Genomic DNA, 19,048 nt, shown 5'->3' with positions numbered 1-19,048 from the left:
CTGTAATAATTATTTTGTAAAATAGTTCAAAAGTTAATCATGAAAAGGACATTCAAATCTAAAATTTGTCAAATCAACACCGCCGGTGTCAATATATGAGTTAACCGCCTTGGTGACAATTGCGATTCCGAGTAGTAATGAATTTTTTCCGTCCGGTCATAACATCATAACTACCGGTATCAACATCATCATAACTGGGATTCAACATTGTAACCAAGGCGGTTAAGTCATATATTGACACCGGCGGTGTTGATTTGACAAATTTTTGTTTTGAGTGGAGTTTTACAAGATAGCAAAAATATACAGTGGTAAATATTCATTGGTCAATCCATTTCAAAATTTGTGGTCAAAATTCCACAAAAAAATAAACGCCATGCGTGAAAAGAAAAATTTGGCAGCCAAAAATATTTCTAAATTAAGAAATAAACTCGAACAAACATCGAATGACGATCTAAACAGAAGTTTGTAATGAGTTTTATTAGAACAACTAACTTTTAACTTTTAAGTCTGGCAATTCGATCGAGAAATATTTTTCCTTAAAAAGTGTTGCATAAATGGCGCTTATTTTTTAAATGTTAAAAGAAAAGCTTTTTCAAATTCAATGAGGAAATGTTTAATTTTTACTGATTATTTTTCATCTATTTTATATTTATCTTCTGGTTGAAGAAAAAAATCAAACTTTTTATCTCCTAACTTTGTAAGCCTAAAAATTACCGATTTTTGGGTGCATTAAAATCTTCATATTCTAAAAAACGAACGGCGATGAACAGGTTTCAAAATCGCCATTTGAATACATGGAGGAAGGGAAAGTTGAGACACAACAATTCAAACTCAAACCCCGCATACAATGCCACGTTAATATGATCGTTTTGTCTGTCCGTCTGTACTTAATCATTAAAATGTTCGTATTTCATTTCATATTTCTAGGAATTTAAGAATTTAGATTTAGGTTTTAACAAATCCTAATAGTTAAAAAAAATGCTTTACTTTGATTACAAAGTATTTGATTATTTAGTTGATTTCTTAGAAATTTGAATTTTGATTATAGATTTTCAAGAAATTTATGTGGCCTATCCATTTTATGGAATTTTGATTTAAAATTTTGAAGTCGATTATCTCTAATTAACACGATTTGAAGCATGTATGAATATTTGATCATTGCATATTTAGATAATCTTGTAAAAATGTTAGGTTTTACGAGAAAGATGATTAACTAGTGAAATATTTTGCAAAAAATTTTGACCAATTAATTATTTAGTTGTTAGATATGATTATTAATTGTCTTGAATTTTTTAAATAGGATTCTAAATTTTATTTTTTGGATGGTTACCTGAATAACGAGGACTTTAATTTATAATTAAAAAAAATAAATTGTATACTATACCTAACAGAAACGTGATCTAACTATAATTTCTTAATTAATTTTAACTAAAAATTAAGTTTCGGCCTTTGAGATGGCAATTCGATCGGGAAATATTTCAATTTAAGCGGGTTTTTCAGAACTGATGCTTATGTTTCTGTATGCAAGCAGTAAATGTGGCAATTAAAGAAAATGCAGATTAAGATTTTCAATTAAAATTGAAATAAATAAACACGACTTCTGGAAAACTTCGCAAACAATAATATTATTTCTAAATCGAATTGCTGAAAAGTTAAAAATGAATTTTTTGTAGAAATAAATTTGTAAAGTACATATAGATTTCAACCAATGGTCTACGCACTCTAAATCCAGACAGGATTGGACTTTGAAACTACGCCAATGCATTGGCGCACACCTGTTCAAAAACAAAATTTTCATTAAAAAATCAGTCATTTTCATTCAAACTCATTTCACTTCATTTCACTTCATCGGACTTCATTTCTTACTTTTACTTCACCCCATGTATTAAGCATCCGATGAAAAATGAAATGAGTGAGAATCCTTTCATTCAGAGTCACTCATCTGAAATGAAGGAATACTTGAATCATTTTCATTCCAATGACAGGAAATTCATTTTCATTCACAATCATTCACCATCATGATCAGTCAAGTGAATGAAAGTGAACAGGTATGCGTGGGCGTAGTTTCTCAAAATTCTCAATTCCTGTAAACTCCAATCCTTCGTCCATTTAGAGTACGTATGCATGTGTACTGTCGAAATGAACGTTATTTAAAAAACTACGATGAGAATTTGAAATTTGAAACTTATTAAGTAATTGAGGACAAAATTAATAAACTTTTGCAAAACTTTTGCAAGATAAAATTCCAAAAACACTTTCGCAATATACGTGGGTGTTTTATTATTGATTTTCAAAAGGTATGTTCCGCACTGTTTCTGACCAAAATTTTGATGAAATAACAAACTTCAAAAACATTTTGGAAGTCGTGATTTTTTTCAGCTCAATCGGTTAAAAGAAACACCCGCAACAAATCATCGAAATTTACCTCGAAAATATGCAAAAATTTACGACTTGATTCCATTATCATCCTAAAATCGTTTCCCCCTTATGTTTTTCTTCAACGTTTGAAACGGATAATAATCACTAAGGGTCCTGTCTGGACTGCACGGGGGGTGGTCTGTGCAGGTAAAGCGATTTTCGTCTGCATCAGCTCTCTAAAACAGTGAGGTATTTGGTGGCGCGTTGTCGTCTAAAAAAAGGCCAACTCTTTATTTTGACCCCGCGTTTCTTTTCAACCGCAGAACGCAGCTCCTTTTGGGTTCCTGCATACGCGACCCCATTTATCGTAGTATTTCTAGCAATAAATTTTATAAGGAGGAGACCTTTGGTATCCTTCCAACTGATCATCATCAATTTTTTGGCAGATTTTTGCACTTTTCCTTTTATGTGTGGTGGAAATCCCCCGTGCTTCCAATGCATGAATTATTGTGTGGTCGTCGGGTCATAATAGTAAACCCAAGTATCTTATTCAACTACTAAAATATGATACAGGTTCCAGTATTCATTTAAAAGCTCAAAATTTGCATTGCAAAAGCAACTCGATCTTGTTTTTGAGATGCCAAAAGCAATTTTGATACCCAACAGAAGGAATCCATTTTCATACCTAAGTCTTCAGTTAACATGGAACAAATTATTGGTTTTGGAACACCCATCTCATCTGCTAAATAGGACAGTTTCAATCGTGGATCTCTAATAATTGGGTCTTTAAGTTTCTGGAGGTTCTCTGCGGTGGAAACCGATTTTGGGTATCCTGGCGACTTTTTTGTCTGGGACATCTTTTCGCCTTTATTTGAACTTATCGACCCAATTGTATTTGTGCTTTGTGTTGAGCAGTTTCCATCGTAAACTTTAAGCATTCAATCATAAATCTGCGACACATATTGCCCCTCCAGCAATAAAATTTAAATCACACTACGATGTTTAATTTGCAAATCTGTCATTTTTTCCGTCGAGGTAAAGTTTGCTGATTTATTGCTAGTGTTAATGTTAACCTAAAGGGCTGAAAAAAATCACAGCATCCTAGATGTATCTAAAGTTTGTTATTTCATCAAAATTTTGGTCAGAAACAGTGCGGAACATACCTTTTGAAAATCAATAATAAAACACCTACGTATACGATCACGGTGAAATAAATATAAACTTTAAAAATTAACTTACTAATTAAAATAACAAGCTAGGTTTTAATCATGTCAAATTGGAGTGAGCATTTTTTAGGAACATTCGTACGTAATCATAATAATCACTCCAAAATTACAAGCATAACTTTTTTGAGAATTTTTTAATTTCTGAAATTTCCTGTTTTTATGTTTTCTTTGTAAATGTGAATGTGTCTAATATAAACTTATTTATGAATTTCTAACCTGGTCACAAAATGTGAAAGATCAACGTCGAAATAATGTTAAATATGAAACTTAATACGACTTGAAATTAATTTAGATTTGGTTTATTTTTATTTCCTGGTTATTTCTGAGCAAAAAATAAAAATTCTTTAAAAACATTATTAATCGTCAAAGTCTAAAAATAAATTCTGCAATAAATTTGATATGAAGTTTTTCTACTATTTAATCCTCTATTTCGAAGGCTTCCAGAAGTTGAAATGGTAATAAATAAAGAAACGATAAACGAAGGTTTAATCAACATTTTTAGATTCAATTTTTAAAGAAAAACTGAAAATATAGGTCTCCCAGCGAGGATTTTGAGCAATTTACTTAGCGTCAATCTGTCGCAAATTTAATTAATATGAAATTTGCGAAAGACACGACCTCCCAATGGGCACGTTTGGCAGAGATGTTAGCATCCGAAGAGAAGAAATTTACTCAAACTCACTAATAAATTTTTCAATTTTTTTCGTGAGTTATGAAAATGTAAGTCAACGAAAACTTTTTAAGACTTTGAAGTCGAAATATTTATATGTTGTGAACAGCAATTACTAATTAATTTGCTAGATTAACTTGACTTTCGTCCATTAATTTGTAAAGTCTTTAGTTAGTCAGTTTTTAAAGAAAATTAATAGTATTTAAGAAATAATTTTATTTATATACCATTTTTTCAAAATTCAATAAAATATACTTCTTAAATTAATTTCCACGCGATTCAACTAGCTTATAAAATATCCTAAATTCTATTTAGTACAAATTTGAAAAAAATTAATACTCCTTTAGCAACTAAATAATTTAATCGTCACTATTTTGTGCAAAATACAGAGTTCAAAAGTTAATCATTTAACAGTTTATTGTGGTGTCCGGTCAATTTGGTCAGGTCAATTTGGTCGGGTCAGTTTGGTCTTGGGAAATTTGGTCTGGAGTCAATTTGGTCTTGAACAAATTAGGTCTGGCCAATTTGGTCTAGCCGATTTGGTCAAGCCAATTTGGTCTGGTTAATTTGGTCTGAAATCCCATATTATTCACCTATGTATTACCTGGATTCCTATATGTACTACTTACTGTTGACTTTGTTGATGCTTTTACACCACGCCTGCAATGCTTGCAGTCACGTGATGGTCGTTCAGACAGATCATTATGCAGCATCCATCACGGTAGAACGCACTTTTTTACAAGTACAAAGAATTTGCACACTAAAATTCATGATAATATATGCAAATAATTTTGGAGTCATTATAAGACCCAAACATGGTCGGATGAAAACACAACATGTCATGTCTGCATAAGGCCGTGACGTAGCTGCAAGCATTGCAGGCGGGGTGTAAAAGATCCGAATCGTTTATTGTATGTAAATTTCTAAAAATATGTTTTAGTTTAATACTTAAATTCTTCCTGTTTTTAAAATATCTCAAAATTTCGCCATGAGGAACAACTAAATTTAGAGATATTTGACCATACATGTTCAAAAAAACTTTTGTCATTCAAAGCTCAGTCATCCCGTTTTCTGCTTGAAGATTTTCACTCACATTCAGTCACATGCTTTCAAACTCGTTTCATTTCATTACACTTCATCTGCCTTCATTTTTACTTCGCCCCATGTACTAAGCATAGGGTGAAAAATGAAATGAGTGAACAATACTTTCATTCAGTGATTCATCTGAAATTCTTCAGTCATTTTCAGTTAAATGACAGGAATTTAATTTTCATTCACAATCATAATCAGTAAGATGAATGAAAGTGAACAGGTATGTGCTAAATGATTGTTTATTTTGCCTTAAATTTTTTATCATATAAGGTCTCCTAGTTTCTAAGCATAACGACTTGGAAGTTCATTTTAATAATAAGCTTAAATTAGACTTCGTGTTGGCGTTATCTGATTAAAATTACGTTATTAATTGTCTACAAAAATTAATTTTCGACTTTTGAGTATTGCAATTCGATTGGGAAATATTTGTGTGGTAAGTTTTTCATAAATCGTGCTTCTTGCTTGATATTATTTTTAAAAATAATAATACTAATGTTATTAATAATTGAAAATCTTGGCATGGCTTAAAATTTACGGGTGTATTGGATCATTATATGTTATAAAATTGTGTTTTCCACAGAGGATGACTAACTTTTGAACTATTTTTCAAAAATTGTGACGACTAGATTGTTAAAATGAAGTTTGCATTGTTTCCAACAGTGGCCGCGGAAGCTGTGGGGACATCAACATTGTTGGGTAGTGGAGGGAGTGGTTTATATAAGATGAGGAGATGATGGGGACATTGTCCCTCTGTCCCCTCCAGCTTCCGCTGCCACTGCTTTAGAATATAATCAAAACTCTAATTTCAAGAAACGTTGGTTGTACTGACATGGACCACATAATGCCAAAGTTTCAACCAAATCGGAGGGTTACACTTCACACCATCGCATTGTCAATTACTCAATAATGGACATGGGGATCTATAATTAGCCTCATTTGATGCAAGAAAACTCGTTAACAGACGGACAAGAGGAATTCAATAGCTCTCATGCTACACAGGGCGAGCTAAGAATCATATAATTTACTAACTAAATAATTAAATCGGCATCATTTTTTGCAAAATAGGTCAAAAGTTAATCATTTTACTAATATCTATATTTGATATTTTACAAGATTATAAAAATATACAACGGCTAAATATGCATGCATATTTGAAATCGTGCAAATTAAAGAAAGTAAATATTATAATTTTCAATAAAAATTTGAAAAAATAAGCACGATTTCCAAAAAAAATTTCAAACAAAAATATTTATTAATCGAATTGCACCACTCAAAAGTCAGAATTAAAATTATTTGAGAAAATGAAATATCTAGTTTTATTTAGATGACATTATCTTCTAGGACAAAGAAATGCGCAGTTGTTTCTCAAATTAATTTCCACGTTGTTACGTAATAAGAAAAATTTGAAACAAAAATATGCGTACAAATTTGAAATCGTGGTAACTAATAAGATAATCCATGTTAAAAGCAAGTTCGCCAACAGTAATGATGAGGAAAAGGGAGAAAAAAATTACTGGAAAATTGAACTTTGACCCCAATATTTTTCATCAAAGAGGCCATTCAACAGAACGATAGGCGCCATGTGAGTCCTAATTTTTGGGTTGATTGTTTAATATAATTCGCTAGTTAATCCCGAAAAAAGGTTTCATTATTAGTTTCAAAATTAATTTCCACGTTATATATATCCATTGTGAGTAGAAATTTCAAATCCGTTTTAGCAATGTATTGAAAAATTAGAGACGATTTAGCAACTAAATAATCAAATTTTCACTATTTTTCGTAAAACAGCTCATCATTACTTGCATAAAAACAGTATAGCAAGATTTTCAAAAAAATGTAATGACCAAATATCAAAACATCACAATAACACAACTAGTGTCAAATCATGTCAATTACATATAAGCCAGGACAAAATGTTCAAAAAATTAACTAAAGAAGATTAATATTCAAATTTGCAATAAAGATTAAAAAAGGAAGCACCATTTCTGAAAAAAACTTGTCAAAAACAAAATACGGCTACAGAGAATTACTACACTTGAAAGTCAAAACTTAATTTTTTAAGAAAATTAATTGTAAAATTATATTTAGATATCGATAAATTTCAAATCAATTGAAGTTTGTTTTTACTTCTTGAATGAATTTCCACCTTGTTAAAATAAATATTATGAAAAATATGAAATCCTATTAAAGACGAAATTATCGAATTATAATTTAAATAATCAAATAGTCACCGCTTCTTGTATTAGTTCATAGTTCGTCTTAATTTCAAATTTCAAAGTTCAAATTTTATTATGGACTATCTTTAATTGACACCGTCAAAAATTTGTATGCATATTTGGTCATTATATATTCTCATAATATTATAAACGTTTTTTTTATACGAGAAATGATTTGATTGAAATTTCGAATTATGTAGTCCATGTCAATATAACCAACGTTTCTTGAGTTTGTGCGATGGTCGGATTTTGTCAAAATATTTGAAGTCAAAGCTGAAAAATGGGCGATTTTTACCAGGCGGAGGAAGCAAACTCAACTTCTCATTCTCTTCCCGTACTAAAAATTGCACATTTTTAAACTTTGAGCTCAAATATTTTGGAAAATTGTGTCCATCGCACAAACTGCCTGAAGAAACGTTGATTGTATTGACATGGACAATTAATTTCGAAATTTAAACCAAATCGGAGGGTTACACTTCACACCATCGCATTGTCAGTCATCCCGATTTCCCACTGAAGACTTTCATTTGCATTCAGTCAGTTTCGATCAAATTCATTTCATTTCAATTCATCGGACTTCATTTCTTACTTCGGCCCATGTATTAGGCATAGAATGAAAAATTATTGAATGGTAATTCTTGTTAATACCAGTGCCGGTAGAGTCACATAGAGAACTCCGGTTGGTAATGATTTAATAACAGTTTTCTAGGAGTGTAGTTTTTCTTCAAAATTGGAGAGCATCCGTTGGGAGACTTCCATTGTCGGTTGAATTCAATCAAAAATTATACACTCTAAATAAATTTGATTAAAATTTACTCAATTTTGAGTAAAATTGCCACCAAAGCAACTATTGAGTAAAATTTACCCTGAGAAAGGTAAAATTTACTCAAGGTTGAAAGATTTTTGCTCAACCTTGAGTAAATTTTACCTTTGTCAGAGTAAATTTTACTCAATAGTTGCTTTAGTGGCAATTTTACTCAACTTTATTTACAGTGTACAAATATTTGTAAAAATTTGAAACATTCAAGTAGCCAAAATTATTTTACATTTTGTAATCTGGTCAAATAAATTTTAATTTAACGTGTGTTTAATATTCTCAAGTCGAAATAATGTTTTAACTATAAAAATAGTTATAAGATGTACAATTAGATTTGTGGGTTTTCAAACTTTAATAAGTTGCAAACTCCAAAATTTTGAATTAATTTCAACTTGTTGAAATATTTTTCAAAATTCTCAATTTCCGAGGTTTACGAAACCTGTTGTGAGTGAGCACGCCTAATATGAAGGTTTAGATGTCCCAACCCTAAACCAAATTTTCTGAAAAATTTCTGAGGTTATCCCGACTTTCGTAACGGCGTGCGGTCGATTTGCATAATTTATTTTGCATAACACCTATATCGCATAAAGGGAATTTGTCTAATTTAAAATTATGCAAAACAACAATATCGCATAATTGGTACTTGTATGATATTAGTTTTCATTCGTTTCGCACAATACCTAGGTACCAAAGTTTTATAGGATAGTCGTAAATTTACGGCATTTAAAAAAGATGACCTGGAAAAAACCTTCACAAAAAATATTTCGTAAAAATTGTTCTGAAGTTTTCCTTCCCCAATATCATCGGTTACTGTGGTTTTCGAATTATCATAATTTTTGTATTTATTCGAATTCTTTTTCACGAATGAAAAATATGCCTCAACAACCTTGCGTAGATTTTCGAAGCTTATCATGCGATGACGCCAGCGGTCTCGGTCCGATTTTGACGAAACCATGATATTCTTTAGCCTTAGATAAATACCAATAATTGGTGATTAAACACGTGTTTCAGGATTTTTCATAATGCTTAATTTAAACTAAGTTAAATGATGGAAAACATGAGAAAATTTGTATTTTTCTCCCTTGCGAGAAATATTTCAGGGTGAAATTTTTAAATTGCAAAAATCTTATTTTAAAATCGAAATATAATTTTACAAAATAATTACTAGGGACGCAAACCGTCTTCAACCTAGATTACTTATTTACCAAACACTTCAGAAACAAAATTAAATACTTCGCTAGCGCAATGGCGAAAAATTCTGCAAGTTTTAGGCGCTTCTGCTGGGAAACCGAGCATTTTGCGATCCTGCGGCGTTCAAAATATTTCGCATCTGCGCAATGACGTTTCTAAAGCGTTGGTCTTTTAAACTAAAATTTTCAAAAAATAATCTTTACCACGGACTGAAATTCTAAATTTTATATCCACAAATTTCCAGGATATCAAAAATTATATAAAAATATCAATCTTTCCGAAATATAAATAACTCACATTTTTACGCTCAATTCCCAAATATTTCTAATTTACAAAATTTTGGAATGACTATGTGAATAGCTCTAAATCTCGGATTGGCAGACTTAAAAGTCGAAATAGTTAAATGTGCGAAAACATTTATCATTAATTAATTATTAGATACATTTATCATTAATTAATTATTAGATAAACTATTTTTGGAGTTTTTTTTTCGAAAGTTCATAATAATTTGAATTCAAATAAACACTGTCTAAAAATTTACTTGATTACAACCTAATTTTTAAAAAATCGTTCCAAAATCAGATCAAATAAACCGTTGTAGGGGTAGAAGAAGCTCGCCCTGTTATACTTAAGTGGGTGGAATCGGTACACAATTTTGACATAATCATGGCTCAAATTTTTATAGACTTGTGTATAAAAATGGATATTAGGAAATAAATTCTAGAAATGCATCATTTAATTTAAATTTTTGTAGCTATGGTCCGGCAAATCAGACATAGAAACAATAGAAAACTCTGTGAATTAGAAAACATCCGTATTTTTAATAATGCAGAATTATTAAAAATTCTTGGTCGCTGTTTTTTTGAATTGCATACCCAATTATTTACTCGAGAAGAAGAGCAACTTATCAAGAGGGAGAGCAACTTATCAAGAGGGAGAGCAAGTTATCAAGAGGGAGAGCAATTTATCAAGAGGGAGAGCAACTTATCCAGAGGGAGAGCAACTTATCCACAGGGAGAGCAACTTATCCAGAGGAGAGCTTATCAAGTCGGAGAGATACATCAGGCGGTGTAACGAATCGGGTGGTGTGACGTATCGACGGCTGTGACTTATCGAGCGGTGTGAGAGGTACGTAACTGTTAGTGTCATAATGCCTCGCAAAAAAATTAGTGCAAAAGAAAGAATGCGGAGAAAAAGAGAACACGAAGAGTTCCGGAGAACAGAAGCCGCGAAAAATGCAGTTGCGCAAAAATTACAAAGGATGGATGAAAACCTAAGACAGCAAGAGCAACAAAGAGATGCAGCGGGACGAGCCGAGCGCAGAAAGGATTCCATCTACCGTGAAGCGGAAAAAGAGCGGGACAGGATTGACCACTCTACCCGTCAAGCGGACGAGGCTTATCGCGATGCGCAAAATGAGCGGAATAGGATGGAACATGTTACCCGCCGAGGAAACGAGGATTATCGCGACGCGGAAAATGAGCGGAATCGGATGGAACATGCTACCCGCCGAGAAGACGAAACTTTCAAATAGGCCGAACAGCAGCAAAACACAATTAAAAAAGCAATTTCACGTCATAAGGCTCAGACCAATTTTGATATTTTGTGTAAATCTTTCCATTGTGAGATACTTGATCAACCTAAATGGATATGTGGTTCGTGTGGAGGTCTTTGGTATCGATCATCTATGCATCCGACAACAATGGAAGTCGTGAGGGAACTTCATCCCAAGAAACCTTTCGCCCATCTAAAAGTGGATGGCAAGTACTTCTTATGTGGCACATGTCACGATTCGCTGAAGAGTGGTGACGTGCCCAGGTTGTGTATGTCAAACGGACTGTATTTTCCTCCCATTCCACATCAATTACAGAGCATGACTAGCTTAGAGGAACGTTTGGTTGCATTGAGGCTACCGTTTGCTCAGATTAGATCGTTAGGGAGCGACCGTCAGTACGGAATCCGAGGGGGAGTAGTAAACGTTCCAAACGACATGGACATAGTCGCCAAAGTTATTCCCCGCCGATTTGATGAGACGAGTACAGTTCAGGTTCAATTGAAGCGCCGCATGACTTATAAACATCCATACATGTTCCAAACAATTCGACCATACAAAGTTTTCCATGCAGCAAATTATTTAGTACGTACCGAATTGTATAAAAAGGAAAAGGTATTTCTATCCTCAGACTGGGCTAATAGTGTTTCAACAGACACAGTAGAATATATAGTAAACCCAAGCGATGCTACTCAAAGTTATACAGACATAGAAAATATTAAAGACTTATCTATCAGTGACAAAGCCGAAACTGAAGACAATGATCCACCGTTAACGGAAACTCTAATGCAAGAAGATCAACTAATCATGGCAGTGGGACCTGGGGAAGGAATGCGCCCGTTGTCTTTACTTATGGATCTCGACGCCGAAGAGTTATCTTTTCCATCCATTTACTGCGGCATCAAACGAAAACTGAATCCAGAAGCTAACTTGTCATATAGTGATATTGCAAAGTCCGAACTACGCAGATTTGATCCACGCTGCAGACGAGCAGACAAGATCTTATATAGCTACCGTCTCGTTCAAACTCATAGGATCGCTAGTAACATAAACATATGTCTTCGAAAAAAGAAAAAGCGTGGGATCGTGAGTGTTGGAAACCTACTTAACAAGCAATGTGTCCAGAGCTTAATTCAACACGATGACGGGTATCGGCTTTTGTCAAACATTGTCAACTCACCGTCATATTTGGAAGAGAAGAAGAAGGACGTAATGGCCATGATTCGTCAACTTGGACTCCCAACATTTTTCATTACAACATCAGCTGCAGAGACGAAATGGCCCGAGTTGATCTCCATGCTCCATAATAGGAAGTATGGGACCGTGTTAACTAATGAAGAAGTTTCTAATATGAAGTTCGATGCTAAAACGGATCTCATAAGACATGACCCGATAGGATGTGTAATGGCTTACGACAGACGGGAGAAGGCAATGGACAGATTTTTGATCAAGCCAGTGGGTGGAATCTTTCATCCTTATGTACACCAGGACTTCTTTAAAAGGAAAGAAGTTCAACAACGCGGGTCAATTCACACACATAGAATGGATTGGATTAAGGATGCTCCGACGTTTGACAAAGAAAATTCGCTAACTCACCAAGCTTGTTGTGAATTCATAGATGAATTCATAACCTGCAAGAAAGATGAATCCGATGACATGAAGGAAGTCCTGGCATACCAAATCCACAACCATTCACATACTTGCGAAGACAAACGTCGAGGATGTAGGTTCGGTTTTCCAATTGCACCTATGAGGACGACAAGAATACTACTTCCGTTACCTGCGAACCAAGTGAAGCAATATAAAGAACAATTTGCCAAGATTAAAGAAAAGCTTGCCACATTTGGGCGACATGCAGAAGAAATTAACTTTGATAGGTTTCTTGAAGATCTGGATCTTACTGAAGAAAATTATATTTTCTCAATTCGTACCAACCTCAAAATTCCCAAAGTTTTTCTTCGACGTGGAACCCATGAAATTTACATAAATGCATATAATAAGAAGCTTCTTTTATGCTGGCGAGCAAACATTGACATTCAATTTGTTTTGGATCCCTATTCTTGTGCCAGTTATGTTGTGAATTACATAAGCAAGTCAGATCGAGGCGTATCGAAACTTTTACGACAGGTTAGCAAGGAAATTAGGGACGGTAATTTTAGTTTGAAAGAACGCTTAAGCTCATTTGCCAATGCTTTTGCGAAATCCTCAGAGGTATCGGCTCAAGAGGCCGCTTGCTGTTTATTAAAAATTCCTATGACACAAAGTTCGCGTGACGTAACATTTATCAATACGAGTAGACCTGACGACAGGGTAATTTTCGTTAAGCCTGCCGACGAACTTGAGAAAATGGATCCAGATTCATGCGACATAGCTCTCAAAGGAATTTTAGAACGTTATGTAGTGAGGCCAAGGGCATTGGATAATCTTTGTTTAGCTGATTACGTTGCAAACTATAACTTTACCAAAGGATCCTCTTCTCTGCGGAAGCAAATTAATCAACCGATCACCTCATTAAGTCTGATTGACAATAGTGGGTACATAACTGAGAGAACAACTTCTCGAATTATCCGATATCGCAGATTCGGTCTCCATCAAGATCCTGAGAATTTTTATAGAGAACAAATTATGCTGTATGTACCATGGCGGGATGAAAACACAGATCTTCTTGATATTGATCATGTTTCAGTTTATCAAAACTTCTTAGATCAAATTACACAAAAACGACAAATATATGATCCATGTTTTCTTGAAACTGAGCTAGAGGTAGGACTCAGTATGGCACAGAGAGATGAGGAAACTTTTGACAATGCTTGGGTCGACCATACTCCAATCGAGTTCATTGCCGAAGACCAAGATTTTGCTGTTGAGTTAGGGGACTCAACTTCAAAGTTTATGTCTATTCGACCTCCTAAGTTGATACCAACAGACGATTACCTCAAGTTAATGAAGACTTTGAACGAATCTCAAAGAAGATATGTATTGAACCTTTTGCATAATTTGAAAGCAAGATCGGGACAAAATTTCCACGTAATTCATGGGCAGGCCGGTGTAGGAAAGAGTAGATTAATTACTGCAATAGTTCAGTGCATATTAAGGATGTCGGACAAGGAACCTGGATTAAGTGGTGAAGCAATTCCTGTGCTAGTAGCAGCAGCAACAGGGAAAGCTGCATTTAACGTTTTTGGTATGACATTGCACTCGGCATTTAGACTCCCACCCAATCAATACGCAGGAAAAATGACTCCACTGGATCATGGTTCATGCAATATCTTGCGATGTTTGAGGCTTTAAAAGTTTTGATAATCGATGAGATTTCGTTAGTTAGCTTGAAAATGTTCACCCAAATTGATCAAAGATTGAGACAAATTTTAGGCGTCGATGAATTATTCGGAGGGGTTAGCCTCTTGGTCGTAGGTGATTTCTATCAGCTTAGTCCGGTGTTTGGACAATTTGTTTTCGAGGATAGCAAAGAAATTTTAGGCCCGATCATTGGAAATCCACTCTGGAATAGATTTAGACTATTTGAGCTTAAGGAAATCATGAGGCAAAAAGATGACGCCAAGTTTGCAACTGCACTAAATAGACTGTCCATGGGAATGCTTGAAGAAGAAGATATCCAAATGTTCAAGAGTAGAGAAATTGGAAAAAACTTAATTGTTCCAGATGATGCAACATGGTTGTTTTACAGCAACACAGATTGCGATAAATTTAATCGCGAAGCGATAAATCGAGCAAAGGGGCCATTGTACAATTCATATGCCATAGATAGAGTGCAGGGTGGAAAGATTCTAGCCTCCCAACAAGCTCCCAACAATGTTGGAGTCCGCCGAATATTTAAGTTTGCAGCAAACCGGAGGAATGGCATACCACGTAGCTTTGAGAGTCGGCCTTCGTTATATGATTACAACAAATATTGACGTATCTGATGGATTGTTTAATGGTGCTACAGGAAAATTAATGAGGGTAATTGAAAAGCCATTTACTAACGGGCAGAAAGCTGTTAAGATTGTATTTATGGAATTCTCGGAGAAATTGGTAGGACAACTGGCAAGGGCAAATAACTTAGGATTACTCAAACAATTAGAAATTCCGCTGCATTGGACCCCGATCTTCTCGGAAACCAAGGCATTAAATAGTTTTGGGCACTATCAAGGAATGCAAATTGTTCGCCGTCAAATTCCCCTGGTTGCTGCTAATGCTATTTCCATCCATAAATCACAGAGTCTGTCTATCCCAAACACAGTTGCCAATATTCCAACTCGAGGATTGAGAAGGGATGCGATATATGTAGCTATGAGTCGGGCACCTTCGTTATCAGGATTATTTATTGGCGGTACTTTCAATGCTCCACGTGCAATCGATACTTTAAGCATCCTGTAGCATTAGAGCTTTCCAGGTTGCGAAAATTATCATTCCCATATTAACTCAGCTATTTACCAGACCTAGATGATCCCAATAAACTCGTATTCCACAACATTCAGTCTTTCCGAGCACACTATGACGATATTGTTGCTGATAGAAACTACATGGAAGCTGATATGCAATGCTTTTGTGAAACTCGGACATTGATTTCAGATATGGTAGAACTGCCTGGATTTACACTTTTGCATCGAATAGATTCACCGTCTATGCAGTCATCTATTGGAACACTGGTGTTTAGAAGTGACTCATTCTCTGCGAGCATATCAGATTTTCAATACTCACATCGAAATTTAAGTGTCACTAAACATTTGCAAATAGTTCGATGGATTCAAAACGGTGTAAGAATTTGCATGTTATACCGTAGTCCTCAATATAGGACGAGTTTTCTACAGGACATCAGAAATCTTTTAACTAGCACAAAAGGCTCTCCAATGATTGTTTTCGGCGACTTCAACCTGAATTTTCTAACCCAAGATGGATTTCAAATGAGGCAGATTTTTTCTTCAATGGGTTTCAGATTAATAACTCCTTTAGAAAGTAGTACGGATGGGAATACATCGATAGATGCATGTCTTTCTAATGTGAATGGCGTTTCAGCTTGGTTCTACGAAAGCTATTTTAGCTATCATAAACCAATTTGTGTGACTTGGCCAAATGATGTAGATATATTGCCTTCACATGTGGAATTAGAAGATTGCCACACCGAATTAATGGAGGTAGATGTAAGCGAAAATGACATAGGCGACGAACCCGAGGAGTCGGAAATGGACATAGAGAACGAAGCTTTATCTGTAGACATTGTAATTTCCGAACCAACCCCTTCAATTCATCTCGGAATTCCAAATTTAGGAAATACATGCTACATTAGCACAATTCTTCACGTAATCTATGAATCTCCTTCCATTCAAGCATTTCTGAAATGTAGTGAAGATCGTCTATCTCGTTGTCTAATAGGATTCTTTCACGCATTAGTCACCCCAGTTTCACTTAGCCACCTTAGAAGCACCAGGCTGGAGTTAGTTGAATGCATGCCATCATACTCAGGAGTAGAAGGTCACTACTTGTCGGGCCCCGATTTCGATCTCCTTTGGATATGTTGTAGTACTACATGAGTGTAGAAAAAGTGAAGGAGGGTTAGACTCCATGAGCCCATTTACGCCCGCCACACCCCCTCAAAGGCGCCCAAACCCCCAGAGTTGCCGCATTAAAATCATCGCCAAAAATCGAGTTTTGGTCAGATTTTCAAGAAATTTACATTTTTGTGATCCCAGATAGTTGCTCTATCATATCCAATAGCAAACTCAATTTTTTTGAAATTTCGAATTTTTTCAATACATACCCTTGGTCAGAAAATCTTCGAAAATATTGAAAATTTCAAAAAAGTTGAGTTTGCTATTGGATATGATAGAGCAACTATCTGGGATCACAAAAATGTAAATTTCTTGAAAATCTGACCAAAACTCGATTTTTGGCGATGATTTTAGTGCGGCAACTCTGGAGGTTTGGGCGCCTTTGAGGGGGTGTGGCGGGCGTAAATGGGCTCATGGAGTCTAACCCTCCTTCACTTTTTCTACACTCATGTAGTACTACAACATATCCAAAGGAGATCGAAATCGGGGCCCGACAAGTAGTGACCTTCTACTCCTCAATTGGAATGCAAGATGACCCCCATCTATTTCTCCTTGACCTCCTGCAGAACTTACGCAACTCTGGTTTATCTCTAGAGGAATATATTTCCACTATAGAAACTGAGGTTACGTGCACTTGTAAAAGTAAAGGAACGAGAAATGAATCGTGTACTTCCCTATCCATCGGAAGGTCAACGCAAAATTTACAAGAGTGCGTTAATAATCATTTCACCGGGCAGCAGGAATATCTCTGTGAGAACTGTAAGTTCTCAGGATTGGTTAATTTCAAATCTAACCTGATATTGGCGCCAAGAACGTTAGTGGTTAATCTGAAAATTTTTACAAATCAAGGTACAAAAATTACGGAGAAGTCGTATGCATCAGATGTTCTTACGTTACCTGGCTCGGATAATGTATACGCTTTGACACTTATAGTTAGTCATTTGGGCAATTCCTTAAACTCAGGACATTATGTTGTTAATTATAGACGTGAAAATGATTGGATAATCTATCATGATAACAATGTTTATGTTTCGACGGACTGCGTTGGCGATAGCTATATTTTCTTATACAAATCTACATAATTCCACCTTCAAAACTATCTAACCTCTCGTAAAGTCACCATTGTCATAACACGTAGTTAATATGCATCTCTTATAAACCTTGATTCATACAGTGCATACAATCATCAAGCTGTCCTGATAATGTTGAAATACACATTACCAGGGCACATGGCTCATACAATGATACTAACCAAAACTAGCTTCACGAAAGGTCACAAAAATGGTAAACAAAACTTGATTCATACATGGCATTCTACCATCATCACGCTGCCCTGATAATGTTGGAATACACATTACCAGAACTAGCTCATAAAAATATGCATCATTATCATAATCACTGAAAACGACAATAAAATTATTTGCATTACCTCTCCCTGTATGCCACTACCAGCCCTTATATAATTTTAGGGTCATATATGTATTTAATCTAAGTTTATTCAATTTTCAGATCTTTATCTTTTTGGTTCAATCGGAATATCCAAGTTATTTGATTGGTTCACTAATTGATTTTTTCAGATTCAAACGATACATCAAGGTTCAAAGTTACCCAAGTTCGTTTAAAAAAGGTAGGTGTATTTTATTGCATTTTTGCAATGAAGTCATCGAGATTAGGGTGTCCCAAGTCATTAATAGTGTCTCATTTGAGTGCACTCCTGGTCGGAGTTAAGTACAAGGAAATTATTTCCCAAATGAGATACTGACTGGGACAGGTAGTGGCATCTAATGGCGAGTAGTAAGGGGGTTCATAAATAGAAATAAAATTATCATTTCAAATGGTCTGGTAATGTTGACATTACCAGGGCCCAGATGCGATGTAAGATGTCATGGGTTCATAAATAGAAATCGCACTGGGTCGTAACCTGGCTGGTTACCTGATGAACGGGAGTAGCGACCTGTCTTGGGCTTATAGAGAGCCGAAACCCAGTTGGTGTTGTGTAAAACCATGCAAGTAATTTGAAGTGAAAAGTACGTTTGACGATCACCAATGGTACAGAAAAATCGGATAAAATAGAACCATGCTATTCATATATAATTGCACTAATGGTACAGAAGAAATGGGGCAAACTGTAGTAACGTTAGAAGTAGCTCACCCTGTAATAATGATTTGGTTGTAACTTGCCCCAAAGGTGCACAAAAATGCAACAAAATAGACACATTAGTTTTTGGCAATTATGCACCAATGGTGCAGAAAAATCCAACAAAGTAGAGCAATAATGTTTATGCAACATTGCACCAATGGTGCAGAAATATTAAACAACATAGATCAATAATTATTATGCATCGAGGAAAGTCCAAAAATTGTGCATCACTGG

At 34.9% G+C, this 19,048-nt stretch overlaps 2 protein-coding genes across 2 annotated transcripts; both read left to right on the top strand.

Annotated features, from left to right (window-relative positions):
• The first annotated feature begins 11,272 nt into the window (after nt 1-11,272).
• LOC110859043 lies at nt 11,273-14,413 on the top strand. Its single transcript, XM_022107906.1, has one exon. It carries the CDS (start codon nt 11,273-11,275, stop codon nt 14,411-14,413), a length of 3,141 nt encoding a protein of 1,046 aa, XP_021963598.1.
• Nucleotides 14,414-14,454: 41 nt separating this feature from the next.
• LOC110859042 (ATP-dependent DNA helicase PIF1-like) lies at nt 14,455-15,502 on the top strand. Its single transcript, XM_022107905.1, has 2 exons — nt 14,455-14,992; nt 15,072-15,502. Exons 1-2 carry the CDS (start codon nt 14,455-14,457, stop codon nt 15,500-15,502), a joined length of 969 nt encoding a protein of 322 aa, XP_021963597.1.
• Nucleotides 15,503-19,048: the final 3,546 nt, after the last annotated feature.

Source organism: Folsomia candida, unplaced genomic scaffold (genome assembly GCF_002217175.1).
Source record: "Folsomia candida strain VU population unplaced genomic scaffold, ASM221717v1 Fcan01_Sc024, whole genome shotgun sequence".
Taxonomy (NCBI): Eukaryota; Metazoa; Arthropoda; class Collembola; order Entomobryomorpha; family Isotomidae; genus Folsomia; species Folsomia candida.
The sequence above is the reverse complement of the archived record's forward strand: the minus strand, read 5'-3'. Positions and strand labels throughout refer to the sequence as shown.